The sequence below is a fragment of the Anneissia japonica genome, unplaced genomic scaffold (genome assembly GCF_011630105.1).
Source record: "Anneissia japonica isolate Jap-2015-1 unplaced genomic scaffold, ASM1163010v1 scaffold287919_len575428_cov197, whole genome shotgun sequence".
NCBI lineage: Eukaryota > Metazoa > Echinodermata > Crinoidea > Comatulida > Comatulidae > Anneissia > Anneissia japonica.
In genome coordinates, this window is record NW_022718751.1 from 341,859 (window position 1) to 363,408 (window position 21,550).

A 21,550-nucleotide genomic window follows, 5' to 3' on the forward strand; every position below is an offset into this window, starting at 1 on the left:
GATGGTGATGAAGATGATGATGATGATGAAGATGATGATGATGATGATGATTTTGATATTACTGACATTGATACAATGTTGATAACCTTAAGGATGATGATGTAGAAGATAAAGATGATGAATCAATACAATTCAATTTCTTTTATTGCTATGAAAGCCATCATTGGCCATTATCTGCTGATAATGATTATGATGATGATGTTTATAATGAATTATGATGTTTATGATGATGATTATGATGAATGATTAATGTGTAATAATAATAATTATTAATGATTTCATCAGATTGGTAACTAAAACAAAAAAATGAAAAAAAATTAAAGTAATTAAAGATAAATCATTGTTGTTTTAACTAGAGTGTTTTGACTACGACATTAAGATGTGCATATTTTAATTTTAGAGTAGAAAAAATAAAAAAAGAATTGAAGTTAAAATAATGCATGTACAGTATTCTATACTAGAAATGAACAGATAATAAGGTTCATAAAAAAATAAAACAGAATTTTAAAAATGCGCATTCAACTCATGTTTATGACTGACAATTCAAGAAGACAAATATATTAATGAGATGAGTGTGAACATTTTACACATAAGTAGCAGTTGATCAGGTAATACCGTACATCCGCAGGTAGTTTTCACGCGCATTTCTCGCAATAATTGAACTTGAAACAGTCACCCAAGTCAATTGCACTGAACATTTACATACTTATCAGCTCATTCGCACTGACGTTCACAGAAAAGAAACAACACGCTAGGCATGCTGGGGATTATGCTGAAGATGTTACTCGCTCGCCGGCCCATCCCAACCAAACTAACTACTATTTTTATGGATTGCTTAAATACCTCACACAATTACGAAGTCTCCCTTCCACTAATACCCTTATTCCTTCAGGGCATATTAGAATGATGCGTTACTTAGGAGAAAATACTTGACACTGATACAAATATTGTTGACTTTAAAGGCAAAGTCGGCACGAATTTGCATAGTAATGACCTCATCAGGATGTTTGTAATAAGTGGCTTTTGGGAATTATTAAACCGTGAAATTGGCTGCCGTGCCGCTTTATCTACCTCAGGTGATAGTGGAAATTACTAGAAAACTTCTTGAAATTGCTGATCTATCGATGTCCGAAATGACAGATGGGTTTTCTAAACATAAATCATTGTGGCAAGTTCGATTTTATATCATTTTTATGAAGCTGTTCAAGTCACCAGCCCCACTTTCAAAAATACCAATAATTTTCCACACGGATGTGAATTTATCCATGGAACGCATTCAGTTTTCAAATATTGTACGTTCGACATTTGTAAATTGACATCATCCGAAAAAAAAAAATATTCATGAAAAACATATAGAGGATAGGAAATTGAGAAGAATACATTACCGTATTAGAATTAACTATTGTATGCTCTAGATTAGAAACTGGGCTGCTGAAGTTTCTAAGAAGTACTGTACTAACAAAACAAATCAGGAAATTTGGAATGGTATGTAGATTAAAGTAGATTAGTTTAAAATTAAAAGGTGCAATACCTTTAAATCTATAAATAAATTTGAAAATAGACTTTAACTACTATATATGAATTGTCAATCATTTTAAAATATTGAGTAAGTATTTATACCCAACGATATTCTCTACAGCAACAAATTTTCACAATGAAATGAAAACACTGGACCAACAATAAAGTTAAAAATTTAGGTGCTTGTGCTATTAGTACGCAACTGTAAACATTTCTGATGCATATACTGTGTTGTATTACATTACAGTACATATTTTATCACGAAAACAGATTAGTTTCGGAGCAGAAAAAAACATGGATTAGCAGAACACAGAAGAACACTCTAAAGTTCTGTATTATACAGTAATAAATTTTATGTTCTGCATGCATTTTGAGGATACCTACTGTATACCAAGTATTTTTTAAGGGCCTAGTTTCCACTGTGCCCATATACGGGGTACAGTATACGGAAAAAAAACACATACTGTGTTTTTAACCATATTAAAAGCATATTTGACGTTATTTGACGAAAATGGGGAAGTGGAATCTTTCGATCAAATAGGCTTTACAGTACCATTAATGATCAATTTTCAATTCATGATATTTTGAGAGAAGTTCTAATCAATATTCAAATCAACATAAGCACAATCATATAAAGGAATTTCATTATCATGTATCCTGTTATATAGATACAAAATCGTAGGATTAGAATGGATGCAAGAGAATCATTCAAAAGATAAAATTTGAGTGCCAAGTTGAAACTGTAACTTTTACAGTTCAGATTAAATATCCTTTAAAGATCAGTAGTACTCCCCATTGTAAAGATGTGTAGGAATGAATCTAAAGCCAACATTTTCTTATTTTTATGATTTTCTGATTAGAAAAAATATGTAAAGATTGTTATTTTACAGATTAGAACTGCACTCTCGACCAAAGTTGTATAAATGAAAAAAGTAGAGGGCGCGCCAATATAAATGTTTGTGCGTGCTAAAACATGGGCAGCAGCGATTCAACATAATTAGACAAATTGAATGAACTGATGTGATGAAATATCATTCTACTGCAAACTACCTTGATGTACAGTAAATTAAGAGAGTGTAATTACTGCTACTCTGCTACTTTTTTTTTTCTTTTTTTTAGTAGAAACTTGATAAAATAGTGAAAATTGCAAGTAAAATAATAGGTAGAAAGGTAAATGTTATTGATGAGATTTATAAACGTGATGTTTTGGTTTTGTTAAGTTAAGAAAATTATGAAGGATGCTTCACATCCATTAAACAATGATTATTTTGAACATAACTCGGATAGATTTTGTCCATTGAAATGCAAGACAAGATGCAGGAAATCTTTTGTTCATAATTCAACTCAACTTTTCAGAGATTTTTTATTTCATGCTGTATTATTTATGTATTATGCATCAAGGAAACCAAATTTATGTTCGCCTTGTTTTGAGGTCATGACAATAAAGTTTACCTTATCTTATCTTATGCAATAAACATAGTGTATAAGCAGACTGTGTAATTTCTTACTTCTTAAATGCCTGCCCTCTTCTGGGCTGGATCTATCTGTCACCTCACTTTCAATAGCTTGGCTCCTCTCAGCTGATTCAAATGAGCAAGGGGTTTCCCCTCTCTCAGAAAAGTCACTATCATCAATTTCATGTTTCACACCCATCTCAGGTCTCAATGAACTCTCTGTGCCTTTCTCAGAGTTTTCTGTTGAGCATGTTTGCACGCTGCTCCAGTCTTCTGAATTTGAGACGCTTTGAATTTTTCCATTTTCCATTTTACGTTGTTTTGCGGGAACGAAAGCTGAATGATGATAGAATCCTTCCTGTTCTTCGGAAACCTGAAACGGTCGGAACGCTCCAGGCCCGAGTGGATTCATCAACCTGTGTCCATCTTCTACAGTTGGCCTCATTGCCGGGTGAGGAAAAACTTGGGCATTGTTAAATACAGGTAACCCGTTTGGCCCGTGATATAGAGGATGCATTGGGTATGAAGTCACTCCCTTTTCTTCAACCTTCTGCCGTGTTTGACGTGATGACCTTCGACCTGCTGATTGTGCAGCATCCTCTGCAGTTGATCCTAACACAACAAGTCTAGGATTTGCGATATGAGGTGGGATGAATGCAGAGTTCTCCATGAATATAAAATTGGGAGGCCGAGAGAAACGTGCCAGAAAATTCTGAAATTAGAATGTTGAAAGCTCATTTAGCATAATGTACAAGAAAAGAAATATTAAAAAGGTAACGGTAAATGTAGGAGAATAGCCACAACTTGCAGCTGCTGAATTGCATATGGGCATAGTCCGTGATTACCTAGCAGCCGTGAAGAGGCGCTTAATGATAGATACATGTTCACATCATTCCACAACGACAGGGACTGAAATGAACCATAACAGTGGGGTAACTCCCTACACTTCCAAAAGATGCAATGGGTCTTTAAAGTGCACACGAGCCAGATGTATACACTGGACCTCCATTTTAAGTCCTTCTTTTTTTAAATCCGAGAATACTATGTTCTACAAACTGAACCATAATCGAGGAGCGGCTGGAACCAGCGCCGATGTTAAGGCTGTAGCTAGCTAGCGGCGCCCCTGCCTTACCGCTCGGCCACTCGACTCGCTATTATCTCAAAGTCTTATATTATTTATAATATTAAAGGTATTAAAAATCATTGGTATGGCCTATTTATCTATGTACATCTTTTACTATTTTATTATCGTTTAGCTACCAGTAGTTACAACCTTGGCTTTTTTTTCATTTGTTGATCTCATGGTTGCTTGAATGGAAAATGCTATATAATTTCATAATCAAGAATTATTACTAACTAAATGGATGCTTTATAGTCTGGTTATGCAAAATAAATTAAGTATTAGTAGCATAAAGTAATAGTATTAGTAGCATAAAGTAATATTATTAGTAGCATAAAGTAATAGTATTAGTAGCATAAAGTAATAGTATTAGCATAAAGTAATAGTATTAGTAGCATTTAAAGTAATAGTATTAGTAGCATTTAAAGTAATAGTATTAGTAGCATTTAAAGTAATAGTATTAGTAGCATTTAAAGTAATAGTATTAGTAGCATTTAAAGTAATAGTATTAGTAGCATAAAGTAATAGTATTAGTAGCATAAAGTAATAGTGGTAGTAGTACAGTATTATTTGAATACTTATATTTATATTATGTTTATTGTTACACTATATGCTCTTAACCAAATTCGATATAAAGTTTAATAGAAAAAAATTAAAACACATGGTTTCTGGTAGATTTATACAAATATGGAACAGATTTTCTTTCAGATTATAGGAGAACATTATATTCATATATTATCAATTGAGATGCTAACTTATGATTTCTTCCTACATAAATACACTATATCTCTTTCCAATGCAAGACTTCACAAATAAAAAAAAACAATCAAAATTATGACAATTGCTGGTGTGATCTGTAAACAAGATCAGTTGAAAATATTGATTACTTTACAACTTCGGCCCCAATAGACCACTCCAAACAAGTGATACAGTGACACACAGTCCATGGGAACCTCTGATTTCTGCATCGTGCGCGTTTCACATGATCATCCCCAATTGCTTTCAGTTCACTTAATTCACACTGTATTGAAAATGGTTGACACACTTTTTTCAAACTGACTTGTTAACAAAATCAACAACTGAATAGCCGTCACAGTTTTATGATAAGTAAGAGACAACAAACTACGAACACCTAACTCTAACACCTGATCCAGGTAAAACAATTTCATGCGAATGAATGTTTGATGGTGAGAATAATTGATAAATGACTACAAATCAACTAAAAATATGGAATTGTCTCAAATGTTAAATTACTATAACACAATATATTTTCTGTATTATTCCAGAATCGCTTCTATGTTAGCCTATAGTACTTCCATGTCAGATGGCAATATAAAAAAAAAGTCTTGTCTTTGGTATCATATTGAGCCACAAACAAATTTATTTTACATTTCACAGCTGAATCACTTTTATACAACATGTACTGTACATTAATATACTGTATGTTTAAAAAAAGATCATATTACAGTTTTATATCATTTGTTCACTTTAAGATGTTGTTGTATAATGTTGAGGTTTAATGATTTAAAAATGATAAATTGAATGTTTAAAGAAATTGCATTTCATATTTCATTAATAATCAAATAATTATCAGTATATATAAAAGACAATTATAATTGCATTTCTTAAGAATTATTGTATTTCTTACATTAACAAACTATAATTTCATTTCTTTTTGATTATTGTAATTTATAGTACATTAATAATTAAATAATTATCTGTGTAAAGACATTTATAATTGCATTTCTTAAGAATAATATTCTTTAAATTGACTTATTATATTTTTAAACTAATAAACAAATAACTTGTAAGTCAACATCAACTTATTGGTTTATTTGTTTAAAAATATGTTACGTATATCGATATATCGATTTAGTACATTAATATTTAAATAATTATCCATGTAAAGATAATTATAATTGCATTTCTTTATCAATAATTAAATAATTATATAAATGGAGCTGTTTTAATTATGGTACTTGAAGTATATTTACATTACTGATTTTTATCATCATGGTTAATAATCATACTATAGAGCCCAAAAATTTCAATTAATTGTAACTATAGGACATGTGTTAATAATAAACCTAAAAATAGAATTTAATATTTGATTGCTTGATTAATTTAGCTTTCAATTAATAATCAGAATTAGAAAATATATTCCTCGCCAATGAACAGTTGTATAAATAATATATCTGCAAACTGTACAGTACTGCGGATGACCATTAAATTGTCTAACCGTAGTTGCAGTGTGTCATGACAAAAGAGTAGTAACCAATTTTAAGGATATTCTCATCTTTGGTATCTTTATTAAAAACAATAACGTGCAAAGGCAGTATGAAACTGAAATGGAGCACATTTTACAAGTAAAACATCAAACCATTTAAAGCAGATAAAAAAAAACCAAACTATTATTACAAGGACAGTAGTACCTGACAAGTATAAAGTAATATTCTAAATATTTTAAGATAAATTATGCAATAAAAAATAATTACAAATATTTAAAAAAGTATAACTTGGGAAATTAAATTAATGGATAGAGACATTTATTTTCAATTGAATGTTAAAATATTTATAATTTAATATAATTATAACCAACTGTATTTTAAATAATTGTATGGAAATCAACAAAAGTTAATAACTTATTTAATCCAAGGTTTTTACCAGATCTTTAAAAGAAAAGCTACTTTTATCTAAATATACATTTAGGTAAATATTTGTTTGATGGATTAATAATCATCATTACTTTCATTTGTTATATTCATAAAATTATAATAGATTATGGTTGAAAATCTTACAAAAAGGAAATTTTGTTAATATAAAAATCTGCGAGTCAGTGACTAAAGTATAAGATCTTATTTAAGATAAACTGAAAAAAACAGTTTGAAAAATGATGTTTTAACAGCAAGAACAAAGTGGAATCCTTTATAAAATACATTTAGTTAACATTTTTTATTTTTACAAATAGTTCACTATTGTATTAAACTTTTATTTAAAATATAATTGGCCCTTCAAAGTAAATCAATTTACGGTACCTCTCAACTACAACGGTACAAAATTATTCTTGTGGTGCCAGAGACCATGGAACAATAAATTCCTATTACCATGCACATGCATACTTTGAAAATGATATTATTCTATCATAAACATTATGTCGATAATTACTACAAAGAAGTGGAGATTGCATTGTTTTAAGGAATTATATGTATTGTATTCTTCTTCAACAACTTTACAGTAAAATTCTTTTTCCAATATATAAAAAATAAAAATGAATGAAAAATAAATGACACATTCCTGAATTTGTCAGACGAAATTACAAAATGAAGGAAAAAGTTTAATTCAATCAATGTACAAGTAAGATAATTTTTAATTAATTAACTTCAAATATTAATATAATATTACCATGGAGGAAATATATTACTTACCATCATTTGGAAATTTGGATTCATTGTTGCTATATCTATATAAACACTTGTCCAACAAAAAGATTATATTTCAGACAGGTAATTTGCTCACACACATTTCGTGCTGTCTCTCTCAATAACGTGATGAAGTGAATGGCCAAAGATATAGTTTGATGCAGTCAAAATGTTGAGCAATTTCTATCAACTGTGATAATGTCAATGAATTTCATTGGTTAAACCAGAAACTACAATCTTTTGAAGCAACTAAACTATAGGTAAACTATCAATTGGAGTTAAACAGCCAATGATGCGCCTGATAAAATAATCAATCATTGGACTGTGACAAGCATAACACACATCTTTTCTCTACACGTTTGAGTATTGACCTTTGAACCCTATACACTGACTATGATTTCCTGGAGAAGTACACAACACTAAGATTGCAAACTTAACAGGCAAAACATATTCTCATTTTGGGACCACAGTTAAAAATACACACATATAAGGTATACCAAACTTAAGGAAAATGCATCTTCTTTCACGAAATAAGAAATACTTACAAGATGCCGGAAATTTACATGGGATAATATAGGGCCGTCTCACACTCACGTAAATTTACCAGACTAGATAGTGCCCAGAAAGCTCATGAATATGTAAATTAGCTCAATTTTAGAGGGCGCTATGTAAAAAATATGCCGGATTTGTTTTCCTACATTTTCTGATGTGAGAACTGTGCAGCTGCTGAGATAAATTAGTCTTTATATTCATCATAACCTCCATTACCAGTAAGTAAAACATGAGCTGTGTTCATTTATAAAGTTTCATTACTCCTAGGCCTAAATTTTTCTTACTTTCATTCTGGAAAGGCCAGTTTGCTAAGCTAAAACGTAGTGAGGCTAGGCTTGGTTGGCACTGCCACTGGTTGACAACCGCCTGCCGCTGTCTGAACACGGAGAGGGAGAGGAAGTGGCGGTAGTGGCCTGCCTAGACCTAGGCTCTTCCCTATTTCTTTCCTTGACAAGAATGGTAGTGCCACCTGGTTGTGCTACCTGGTTAGTCCTTGATCTCGAGGACGCATGTGTGTGACCAAAATCACGCAAAAAGGGTTATTTTTCCCTATAAACTGGCACAATGTATGTTTGTTACATTTTTAGGGCCTACTAGGATGCCGTTCGAACATGTTTAGGGTCTGCGTTTCCATGCGTTAGACAGCGTCGGCCAACACCCCGCCGGTGTACTGCAGACTTGAGTCAATTCAATTCAATTCATGCCCAGTGTCTAACTGGGTATGACAAATTAATCACCTGACGTATGTCCAGGCGCACAACTCAGCAGGTTTTTCCCCTCCCACTCGAGTTGCTTTAAACCCAATACTTGTCCTTAAAAATCATTAGCTAGAATTGAATTAAGCCCTACTTTACTTAACTTTGATATTTCAACAATTAAAATTAGAATTATTATAGGATTGTTGTATTTTTGTTCTCAAATTTTAGTAAAAAAAATGACATTAGATGAAGAGCAGCCAACTGGGTCTAAGCCCACAGTTACTGAAGGACCTTCAATTCATCGTGTAATGGAAGCACCGTTGTGCCAACAATGTCAACGTTTACAGCTATCGTTCTTTGATCCTCATTGCCCCGGTTGTCATAAAATCCTTGTTGACCCAAACACAGAAATCGCTGAGATATTTGCCATCATTCGGCAATGGGTACCACAGGTCCAGCAGAACATACACTTATTTGGTGAACAGGTAAGTTAAACCATGATACTTTATTTTCTGAACTAATACAGAAATTTGTAGACTGGCATGAACAATTACTTACCGTATATATAAAACTACAAAAATAGATAAGTGGTTACAAAATTAAATTAATACTACACAGATTACTCATCAAAGCACTTAACTTTTGGTACACTTTACTGTTAAAAACATAAACTGAGTTGGGAATGATGTTTTCGTTCGAGGGACACAAAGACGAATACCAGGTTGGTAGTATAATACATACTCCATTGTACGCCATCATGATTTTGTCGAGATTCAATATTTCGACATTAATTATGTCATCATCAGGAATGATCGGTAGGTCAGTACAAACTATAACAGTTATGTAGTGATTGCATGATTTTGAAAGTCATAGTTATAGATGTGCGTCCTAACTTATTCATTTAATATCACTTTTGAAGTGTACAACATAAAGTTTTCCTTCTAATATCATATGCATGCATTTTGAATTATTAGCTCTTTAACACTATAGCCATATATTCTTCACTAGAGACATAAGTAAAATTACCGTATTTATTCAAACACCCTGCTTCGAATGAATACCCTCATCAAATAAATTCCTCTCTAGAGTCTCATTTGGAATAAACCCCTCCCCAAATATACTCACTGGGGCATTTATTTTTCCCTCGAATAAATGCACCCCCACCCCCAAATGAATGTAAACAAATTTAATGGAAACAGCATCATTCTCCTCATATTCTATTGATATTCTAATCTAGTAGAATTACATTTTTCATACCTGGTCGAGGTCAGTAAATCTATATGATCATTCAGTAACACGTTTTGAGGGTAATTATGTGTTGTTGTTCCACATTTCTATATATTGTATATATATTTTGTTATGTTTAAACTGTACCACTTTGAGAATCAGTGCAATAGTACTGAAAGTGCCTATAGTATAAAGAAAGAATAAATAAGTAAATAAATTTACAGTAAAATTGAAAAGGGTGTTTATTTGAGTATACTTATCCATTTTATACCAAAAAAATAAATGCCTCCCTTGAATAAATGCTTCACTCATTTAAACGCCCCTCAAAAACCCTTTTTAAAAATAAACGCCCAGGGCATTTAGTCATATAGGAATGGTACTGTACTGTACTTCCAGTGTGTCTTCACACTTTATTATAGAAAAATTGACAATTGGTAAAGTCATACAGTACATGCATGTAAAAAGTAGATGTTATATGTTACTGTTATTATTACGTTTGTTGGTTCACTTTTCATATTTCTCTCAATCTTTCATTCCATGCTGACACATGTCTGTCATCTTCTCACTGCATTAGCAATGTGTAATTTTACTCACTTGCCAACATATTGCAACATGTCTACAGAGAACAGAAAGATTGCTTTTCTCAAAGACAAATAAACCAAGCTGTTGGAAAGCTAATTTATGTTGACAATTGCAAAAGGAAATAAGATCTATTATTCAGACAGGTAAACTAAAATTGAAATACCACAGCGGGAGTTGGAAGTGTTAGTCTTACTTACTCATGTAATGCTTACAGTGAGCCCATATTGATTCTTAACTCTAAAGCTTGTTGAAAAAATGTAGAATCCACTGTCTCATAATCATCTCTGTCTTTCTATAATAATAATATTAATAATAATAATAATAATAATAACAATAATTTGTTATTGTACAGTAAATTATGTTATTCTTATATCTTGATTTATAAGGTAAAACCAAAAATCATTAAAATATGTCTATTTATTGATTTGGCTTCATTGCCCGGGAGATGCAAAAGCAGGAAAACCACTTTTGTTTAATAATAGTAATGCAATCTTAAAGAATTTTTATAACAAATATTATTTATAATAATGATGATGATGATATTGATGATACATTGATGATAATAATAATAATAATTATTATTATTATTATTATTATTATTATTATTAATATTATTATTATTATTATTATCTGTATTTAATCACAAATTTGAGAAACTGAAAACACACAATTGACAAAACCCTAACTGAAAGTAAATCCTTATTTCAATTATTTTTGTAGATTTGTGCTACTGTAGTTTAAAATTATTGTTTTGCAATATTTTAAACTACAAATAGGAAATCACAAAACCTTATGATAAGGGGCCTGAAGGGTGGTGCCACGATACAAATGATATTTTTCCAGATAAGTGTGGGCGGTTACATTTTTCCTTTTCACAAATTAGTATTTACTGATTACAATACTACTGACTGCATGATTTAATGATTTACAAACAGATAGTGTACCCGCAACACATTACGGTTTGCGTCATTAACATTATTAATTAAAGCTAGCCAACACAGTATACTGTCTATCTGTGACACCTTCAACGTTCCTGATTGTACAGACCGTTAAATTGATGATCAGCAATATTTTTGTAGTAAGAATTCTGTAATAAAGTAGTACAGTACAAAAAGTGAATTTATTGCTATATGTCTTATTTGTTTGATAACTTATTTGATTTGGTTTTAAATGAGCAATTGAATCATTTTTTAAGGGTGTTTTTATTTTCAGAATTTACTACTGTAACCTTAAATTAAAACAATATTTAAATTTTAAAAAGCAATTACAATTTGAGGCTTGTCATCCCAAAACCAGCATACTGTTGTTAATAATTTTAAACTCAGTAATCAGCATTAAGAATATGGAAGTATTATATACTTTAGTACAGAGAAGCTCATAACTTTGGCAATAGTAGTCTACCCCAGTAAATGACCCATAATTTTATACCTTATAAATTGGAGAATCAATTTTCTTGTTTCGGTCAATGATGTTGGATTTTGGCATGGCAAGTCCCATTTAATAACGTATTAAGGCTACTGTAGTACTACTAATTTCTGCTGTACTGTATGATTGCATTGTTAATAGGTAATATATTATGAATAGGTTATTATGAGTATTTATTTGGGAGGTGTGATTTATTATTGTTTTGTAGTTAGTCACAGCTTTGTAGTGCTGCGTGATAATCTAATACTATTATGCATTATTCACGTTAAGAATCAATACATAGTATTTCTATGCAACTTTAATTGATTGTGTGCAATATATAATCTTCAACAAACAAGTTAGTGGAAGCTAAATGAATCACTGTAGACATTAAACAGTACTTAGTGTAGCATTGTGATATAAAATAAAAAAGAGGAATATTTTTTGCACTGGTACATTAACTATAAATTATCCCTTTAAAATGTATTCATAAGGACAAACTAACTCTTTGTTGCCCAAGCCATTCAAACCAAAATCTCAAAATGGTTGTCTTTTTTTTTTTAACTCAAAATACAAACATAAACAACTTCAACAATCATATTAACCAAAACAGTAATACAGTAAGTGTAAGTCTTCATAATTTCATATAATCGTATAATGGTATACAGTATATTTACTTTACTGTATTACCATATGTTTGTTTACCAACTTTATTTTATTATAGTATATTGTAACTCATCATTTTTATTTTTTTCAGTTTTTATTTTACACAGTTGCTTTTTTTTTAATCATTTATTTATGCTCTCTAATTGTATGTCTAGTATTAGTTATTTATTAATAACCCTTATTATTTTTATTATTGCTGACATTTTGTTGTTATTCTTATGTTTAAACTATTACTGTATTTTGTTTTTAGGGTGTATGTATTTAAGCTTTCTCAACTGTTATGTATTTCAGATTCTCCAAAGAGGGGCACATGTTGACGACCGTGACGGTCTAACTGACATGACCCTGCTCCAGTACACATGCAAATCAGCTGCAGCCGGTGTGGGTGATGTCGCAAACTCTGTCCGCTTTTGCACGTTGTTGTTGAGTAAAGGTGCGGACATCGGAATAAGATGCCATTGGACACACATGACTTCACTTCATTATGCCGTTTATTTTGATGTGATACCTATCATCCTATTACTGCTAAAAGCATCGAATACAAAAGGTTTAAATTATCTTGTTTTTGTACAGCGAGGTGTTAACTTGCTATACCTGGCTTTATATAATGATCTGTCATTTAAAAGAAAATTGTAAACAATTCTATTTTCTATTTTGTTACACATTGGTTAAAATTTCATTTTTCTACACAAAACAGAGTCTAGTAGTTAAAGAATATAGCTTCATGTACAAAATTTCCACCAGTGCAAAGAGTGAGTTACTAACATAATTTTTTGAAAGTAAATAAATAAAATATACTTTAATATTAAGAATAAAAAGAAAATAAAAAATGTACGGTATTAATTAAACAAAGATTTCGATAATTTGTAAGGAAATATATATACGTAGGATGAATCCTGACAACTTTGAAAAAAATTATGCAACTCTAATAGTAATAGAATGAAAGACCATAAAAGTGTTTCAAAAATAACATTTGTAAATTAATTTTTTCACATACATACACGCATTCACCTACATGTAGCTTTTGCACATATACTAAATTTCTAAGGAATGCCAGAAAATTGAATTCAGTTAACGAAAGTGGATTTTTATGTTCTGTAGTACTTTAACAAATAATTCCTTCTCGTTGATACCTGTCATACCTCTGTTTTTGCCAGTAAGTGCCAAAAAATGTTAGACTATTATTTAAGGAGTGGATTTGAATATCTATTTTCTTTTTTATCCATTTTTTATTCCAGAAGCTCTTGCTTTTTGAAGTTTCATAATGTTTTTTATTCTGAAGAATATTAAAGTAAACAAACTTCTACTATTTCCAAGTTTTTTTGCAAAGATTTATTGCTGAAATTTATCTGTGGAGTTGTTCAAAAAGCAGGTTGTAAGATGCACCAATACTAGCAAATAGGCCCACATGTGGCATCTACAAGTAGAGATCTGTTTCTATCACGATCTATATGCTGGTAATAAATCGTTGTCAGGCAATTTTTCCTTTCCTGTTACTGCTATCAATTTTTCCTACCTCTACACCATCAGTCGTTGCATAATATGGAGGATAATAAGGTTTGTTGAAATAACGAGAAGTCTGCGGTTACACTTCGCGTTATGCTGTTAGCACGTGCATTCCCCCTAGTATGCTCATTCTGCCAGTAATGTATTATGTAGTGGTCCTCTAGGAATCTCGCTATAGACATAGCAACGCATTAAGCACTCAATGCCAACTACTCTACATTCATGGACGTGTCCATCAGCAGGCATGTTGACCTCTTGTTGACCTCTCCTAATTATCTACTAGAGCTATTCAGGATGTTATCATATATTCGCCACAGAATATAGGTGATCGGCATGTTTTGAGTGGATAATTTTCTGAGTCAAGGTTATATTTTTTCTGTTTTTACTGTTTTAGTGTTTTTCAAGTTAATCTACTTGTAAAGTGTCAAAAAGTTGTGGAACAACAAATGCATGCAGTATAATACATTATCATCAGATATGATGATCAGATCATCATCATCATCATCATCATCACCATCAGACATTGTCATCATCATTATAGTCATTTAATGCTGTTAAATAATAATATGGGTTATTATGCAATTTAATAATTTAGAATTTTAAGAAATTGTGAGCAAAGGGCACTATTCACAGTACTATTTTTAAAGGAATAGTAATCATCTAGATGGAACTTTTCATGTATATTTACTAAACGAAAAAGTATTTTTAATAAGGGAAGCCATGGATAACCCTTCTGGCAATTTGTATCCTAATGGGTTTCATTAAAACTATTCAAAGTTTACAGTGGGTTGTACAATAACTGACATATATTGGGAATTTATATTGGAAATTAATTTTTCCTTCCCAGATATTGATAGCCGCTGTAGAGAGTATGATAATGGAACTTGCCTTCACTTAGCAGCAAGCAACAGCTGCTATGAGGCAGCGAAGTGCCTATTGCAGCACGGTGCCAACGCAACCCTAAAAGATGAGCTTGGCCGTACCCCTATTGAGTGCATCCCGGACCCGGACTCACTGAGCGACAATAAAGAACTTGCCGGCAATGCTTTACGACTGATACACTTGCTACAATCAGACTCGGAGTTCAGCATTCCCAAGTATACGTTGCCATCGTATGAAAGCGTACCAAGCAAAGTTCTTTTGGCCTCGCTTGGGCTCAACATTGGAGATAAAGTTACCATTGGAGGATCAAAGGTAGTTATTAATGTCTACTTCGTGAATACTTATGTGGATAAACCGACAAATTGCTTATTGTTTCTCACACATGAGACGAGGTGTCACCTTAGTGTCTTGAAAAAGAATGATTAAGTCGCATGGTGGCAGGGCCGCTTGTTCTTGTCGACAGGAGTTGACTGTTATATTATTTTTCGAGGGGTGTTCTCATGTGTGAGAAAGAATAGATAATTTGTTGGTTTGTCCAGGTAAGTATCCACTCATAAACTACCAACATCACCATTGATTTGTGTAATTTATATTGTGGTATTTCTTTATTCAACAACATTTAAAATTCACAAAATATACCAGCACTGAGATGCAAGGCAAAACAATGTGACTCAACAAAAATATAAAAGCAGTTTCGTTGATTTGCCATGAGACGGCTGTGCTGCATCTGCATCTCAAGCTGAGCTGAATTGCATTTCATGATTACATATAAAAAAAAAAAGCAGCCAATCAATAAAAAGAATTTAAATCAACCAAACATGAATTTTGAATTCATTTATTTGAATACAGTGGATTTTTTCCTGAGTGTCAATCAAATTTATCAACTGACCAATTAGAACATGGTCTGGAATATGCGCATAGGCTACAAAAGGCACACATGTTTTTCAGGACCTTAGCGATGGTATCCAGGGGGTGGGGCTTTGCATACGGTCCATTGTTGATTATGCGAATGAGAATTATGTTTTATATATGCTACGCATGTTCCTAGTATTCATCTACACCTAGTGTATACTCTAAAAACCAACATCTGTTATATAATAATTCTGTAATAAAATGCAGGTGATAGTATAAGCAGTGTACGCCCAATTTTCTCTCCCTAACTCCAGACCCCCTGTCAGGAAAATCTTGGCACAACCCCTGAAAAAAATCATTCACCAAAAAACTAACTCCAAGAAGGACTGCTTACAATACACTGTAATATTTGGTACTAAGCTGAGCTCTACTGTAAGGATAACATTGAATAAAGCATGTAATTTTGTTTTGCACAGTTCAGCATTAGTATCCAAAACTGACAAAATGTTATTTATATAGATCGTTAAGATTAAACCGGTTATTCTACGTGCTACTATCAGTCAATGCAGTGGCCGGCGGAGTGTTGGCGTTCTCTTTAAATGATCGTCCAACTCATAATTACCCTCAACTAGTTAGTCTTAATGTATTTCATGTATGGATTCCATGTCAATGTTTTGTAATTAACCTCCATAGATTATTAGATATCTAGTTTGCCCGAAGGAGTGAAATATCGGTTCTTCTTACGATGCTTGTGGATGACTTTCTGGTGATTTATTTTCTAATGCTTGATGATTTTGTGTGGGAGAAGTTCTAAGTTTTTGTTCTGTTGTTGCAATTTATTTCTACACAAAAATTATAATGCTGAGATTAAAATTAGTGGCATATTATTCTGAGAGATACACATGCCACTAGGTATGCTAGTGGTGCTCATAAAATCTTATAAAATATAATGCTAATTTAATAGCAAAATAAAAACAACAAAGCAAGTTAATTGATGTGTGTTTGCGTCAGGAAAATATCGTAGGACTGTTGTCTTGCCCTACCTGACATGTTATGCTGAATAGGTTTCCAAATACTTGGGGAAAAAATTTGCAAGTGATTCAGGTGGGAATCGAACCCATGACCTTCAGATAACTAACCTGGTGTCATAACCGCTTGACACTGAGCTTGCACTTAGTGACTAATGTTGAATCCGATCCCCAAGTAATAGTGAGTACTGCATATGCTATTTCAATGTGTGTCTTAACGTCTAGTCATCATAGTGTCTATATACTGTATTCATTAGGAAGGACTTTAAAGCCACAAGATGTGTTTCAGTAGGGCTGTACCACTCCACCATCACCAGCTGGCAGTAGTGGTGTAATAAAGAGCCATGGGGCCCCTATCTATGGCTTCCTCAAGCCCTATTTTAATTTCATTCATTTATTCATAAATATATAGTCATCATACAAATTCATAAATATTTATCAAACATTTTAATTTTTAGATTACAAATTTAATGAAGGTTGATATATGTCTGTGCATAATTTGTAGGTTTCAGCAATATCATTAATAGTTCATGAATATTAATAAATCTTTAGAAAGTTTAGTTTGTTTAGAAATTAGAATTGTTACAGTCAAGTAATTATTCGTAAATGATAAATTTACATAATTGTGTCCAATTCTGTATAATTTCATTGGTATTTACAAAGAAATTTATTTTAAATCACATAATTAGAGAATTTGATTCATACATATTCATAAAACCATTAACACGCATTATCCCTAGCATAGTTACCATTCTTTAGCATTCTAGTGACAATAGCTTTGTAGATATAATATTCTTTTTCAGGCTTTGTTTTTGAATTTTTGAAAAAAAATACTTTTTAAAACTGATTACTACTTTTTAAAACTGATTTTATATTTTGTAAATGTCAAAAATAATGTTTTTTCCGCATGCTACATTTATCACAAATTTGGGAAAAATATTGTTATATATGTATCACCAAACACTCCTTATAGTCATATGCCATGTATCAATGTAATATCTACAGTTTATGTTTAGTATAATTTGAGATTATTTAAAAAAATAAAAGTGGAATTTTTTTTTAAAATGCCACACAATGTGTACAAGTGTACTGATGCTTAAGCATTTGATGTATAATGCAGTACCAAAAAAAAAATCATTATATGACCGTAATTATGATAATTTTACTGCAAATATTTTACTATCAATATATTAACTATTATTTTATTTTTTTACGTTTAGAGATGTCATTTACATTAAAGTAATAATAAAATAAATAAAACAGTACAAACATATTATACTATAGATACATGATTAAATTAATTGCTTATTTCAATTTTTTCCCCTAGATTGGTGTACTGCGTTATTGTGGAACGACTCAGTTTGCTCCTGGAATCTGGGCCGGAATTGAGATGGAAGGTCCAGAAGGAAAGAACGATGGAAGCGTGGGCGGCATAGCCTACTTTTCATGTCCACCAAAACATGGTACGGGCTCTCTAATTAAAATTAATGAAAATATAATATTACATTGTATAAAATTTGTTGATAAAATTCCTCATCTTAAATGAAGATTATAGAGTATAGGTTTATATAAACTTGTTGTGTTTTTGTATGTTAGATAAGAAAAATTAAATTGAATTTAAATACTAAATGTAAATGAAATAATATATTTTGTTAATTCTTTTCAGAGTGTCCTATTTTTTTACCAATCAAACTTATGTTGGTCTAATTCTTAACTGATATTTCAATTAACTAATTTCAGGAATCTTTGTTCCAAAGTCCAAGATTGACCAAATAAATAAATCGTCTAAAATCCCTCGATTGAAATTACCTAAACCACCTGTGAAACCAAAATCAGGTGATTAAATTGCTCACAAGTATTTTTTTTACATTTTTTTCTAAACTTGGTTTAAAGGTTCAGGTATTCTAGGGTTAGATTTTACTTCGGTTTAAGGTTCAATTTGAATGTTATACTTGTTAATAAATACCAATAAAAGATTTTTCCATTCCTATTTCTGTGCTCACAGTATGTTGTTGGTTACAGCATTTTAGGTATTGTTTTGTAATACTGTATCACTTCACTATCATAACTATATTTTCTTATAGTATTGGCTTAAATGGTATGAAGGTTTCAGGTCTAGAACTGTTATTTTTTTTACTGTACTGTTTTTAATTGAAAATAACATCACTTTTATGTTGCGAATCTCATTAGACTATAGTATTAATTGAATGGTTGCATGCTGGAGGTTGTAGAAGCAGATATGAATATTCATGATGCTTATTATTATTCAAATCAATGTCATGATTATAACCGTTATGGTGATTAGCTTCCTTGTTACTGAATTTTAGAATCTTTCGAATCATTACTTTTTTTGCATACGGCTACCAGAAATTTCATTATTTTTATTAAATCTAAGGTAAGTCTTTTTTTATACCTTGTTTGCGTATTTATTTTTTAAAGATCATCACAGGAGGGTGGAAAAAAAATGAAAATAAAATTTTGTTTTCTTATTTAGCAAATGGTTTTGCTAAAAACATCCAAATGGAGGAGAAATAAAATGTTATTGGTGAATGTAAATGGTGTAGTAATGAGATGGTTAAATGCTTTAAATTTATATAATTATGAAGAAATATATCTTATTTTTTGAGATTTCAAGGCAAAGGCAAGCGTAATAAAAATAAAGAAAAACTGCATTACCTATATTTTACCCGTAGGTGTGTTTGCTCCAATGAGTAAAGTGTCAAAACCAGGAACATCTTCCAAACCATCAACCCCAAGGTTCAACGTCGGCAACATCAATTATGCTAAGGTGGATGTATCCAGGGTGGCCTCTAAGATTGACACAGGTATATACAGAGACTTAAGCATTAATAAGTTGCCTTTTATTCAAAATTGATATCAGATCCCTCATTTTTCTGATTGCTATTGATCTTTATACCAAAATAAATATATAGTATAAGCTGTCATACAAAATATTTGAGCAAGGCCACAAAATGAGTCTTGTGACACCAGAGATCCAATTTTAAGCTGTAGGTCCTGTGTCCAACTATTTTTTGGAAATGATCATAACAAATTTGAACCTATGATTATAGTATAGGAAGACAGGTACTCTATCTACCAAACACCACATTTCTATTTGTTTATCTCAACAGAATTTGTATTAGAAGACTAACATTTTATAATTAATCTTATCTTGTCTAGGTCGTAAGAACCGTTCTCCTTCCATTACAAGTTCTTGCGCAGACGAAATGGATGTTGGTGAACGGGTCATTGTTGCAGGTCAAAGAGTAGGGGTCGTGCGATTTTGTGGCGAGACTATGTTTGCACCAGGTAAATGCTCGGAAATTTATGCCATATTATTACTCGACCGAGACCAGTGAGAGTCGAGTGGCCAAGCAGTAAGGCAGGCTGACTACTGGAACTTTAACATCGGCACTGGTTCCAGTCGCTCCTCCAAGGTGCGGTTGGTAGAACCAAGTCGTCTCGAATAAGCAATTAATGGAAGTCCAGTGTATACATCTGGCTTGTGTGCACTTTAAAGAACCCATTGCATCTTCGAAGAGTACAAGGTTTCCCCAATGCTAAGGTTCATTTCAGCTCCTGTTGTGGAATGATGTGGACATGTAACTAATTTAAGCGTCTCTTTACGGCGGTTAGTACGCACACACCACGACAAAGACGCTGCAAGTTATGACCTTTCTACTTACCTTCCTAGATCAATAATTTGTTTTATATATAACAAGCTACATAAGGATAAATAGGTTTTATATTAAATACACAATACTGTACACTGGACCAAAAATATGCCTAACCAATAGTAATGTAAAATGCATATTCGATATGATTTTTAAAATACAGTCATTTTTTAACAACACAACTAGTGACTACTCTGTTCATATTGCAATCTCATAATCCTATGTGTTGATATTTCTAGATGTTCTTCAAAGCATGAAGCTATTATGTTATGTACTGTATAAGGGAAGTTAAGTGTTACAGGCTCTATACCATATGTGATAAATTATGCAATATTAAATAAATATATTTGAAATTTCTCTTCTGTTTGTTTTATACAGGTGTCTGGTATGGAATAGAATTAGATAAGGCACTCGGTAAGAATGACGGAACAGTGTCGGGTCAACGGTACTTCAATTGTAAACCGAAACATGGCGTATTTGCACCACCATCTAGAGTAACACGGTAATGCATTGATAACTCTTCTTTTATTTTGCTTTATTTTTTTTATGTTTATAAAGCTCTGACCACACTATTAAGAATTATGCAAGAAATGCATGTGGGATTTTATTTATATTCTTATTGTTTGTAAGATAATTTATTAACAACTGCTTTGTTTTTTGTATCTCTAGAATGAATGGTTCCCTGGCAGGGTCAGTAGAATCTCTTCCATATGCAGCTAGTGACATGAATAGCACTTTTCCAGCCCTAGGTAATTTAACGTTTTTAAATTATTTAGGGAAAATATAGATTGAAAACATGTTAATTGCTTGAAAATATGTTAAATGCTTTCTTCGTACATATTTTATGGTAATTTATGGTTGTACTCTCTTTTTGAACTTCTAATTAAATGAAATTTGTATATCTTGTAAGGTTTGCGTAAAATAGCCAGTTCACAGATGAGCACCAGCATGAAGAGCTTGAGTACAAG

General features: G+C 31.7%; 2 protein-coding genes across 5 annotated transcripts in view; one reads left to right on the forward strand and one right to left on the reverse strand.

Moving 5' to 3' along the window:
- LOC117110618 (E3 ubiquitin-protein ligase RNF220-like) overlaps nucleotides 1-7,789 on the reverse strand; it is a 37,805-nt gene extending 30,016 nt beyond the window's left edge. The window contains exons 1-2 of the mRNA XM_033253383.1: nucleotides 7,518-7,789; nucleotides 3,027-3,684 (exon numbers count right to left, since the gene is read on the reverse strand). Coding sequence (XP_033109274.1) covers nucleotides 3,027-3,684; nucleotides 7,518-7,541 — 682 coding nt within the window. The 5' untranslated portion in view covers nucleotides 7,542-7,789. The remainder of the gene's footprint in view (nucleotides 1-3,026; nucleotides 3,685-7,517) is intronic.
- Nucleotides 7,790-8,153: 364 nt separating this feature from the next.
- Nucleotides 8,154-21,539, forward strand: LOC117110602 (CAP-Gly domain-containing linker protein 3-like; the record flags this gene model as incomplete). Of its 4 annotated transcripts, none has more annotated exon segments than XM_033253359.1 (11): nucleotides 8,154-8,281; nucleotides 8,990-9,246; nucleotides 12,932-13,187; nucleotides 14,994-15,340; nucleotides 18,236-18,371; nucleotides 18,649-18,744; nucleotides 19,602-19,733; nucleotides 20,089-20,217; nucleotides 20,961-21,084; nucleotides 21,252-21,331; nucleotides 21,493-21,539. In XM_033253359.1, coding segments are annotated over 10 exon segments (1,596 nt in total), but the record flags the coding sequence as incomplete, so codon positions are not given.
- Nucleotides 21,540-21,550: the final 11 nt, after the last annotated feature.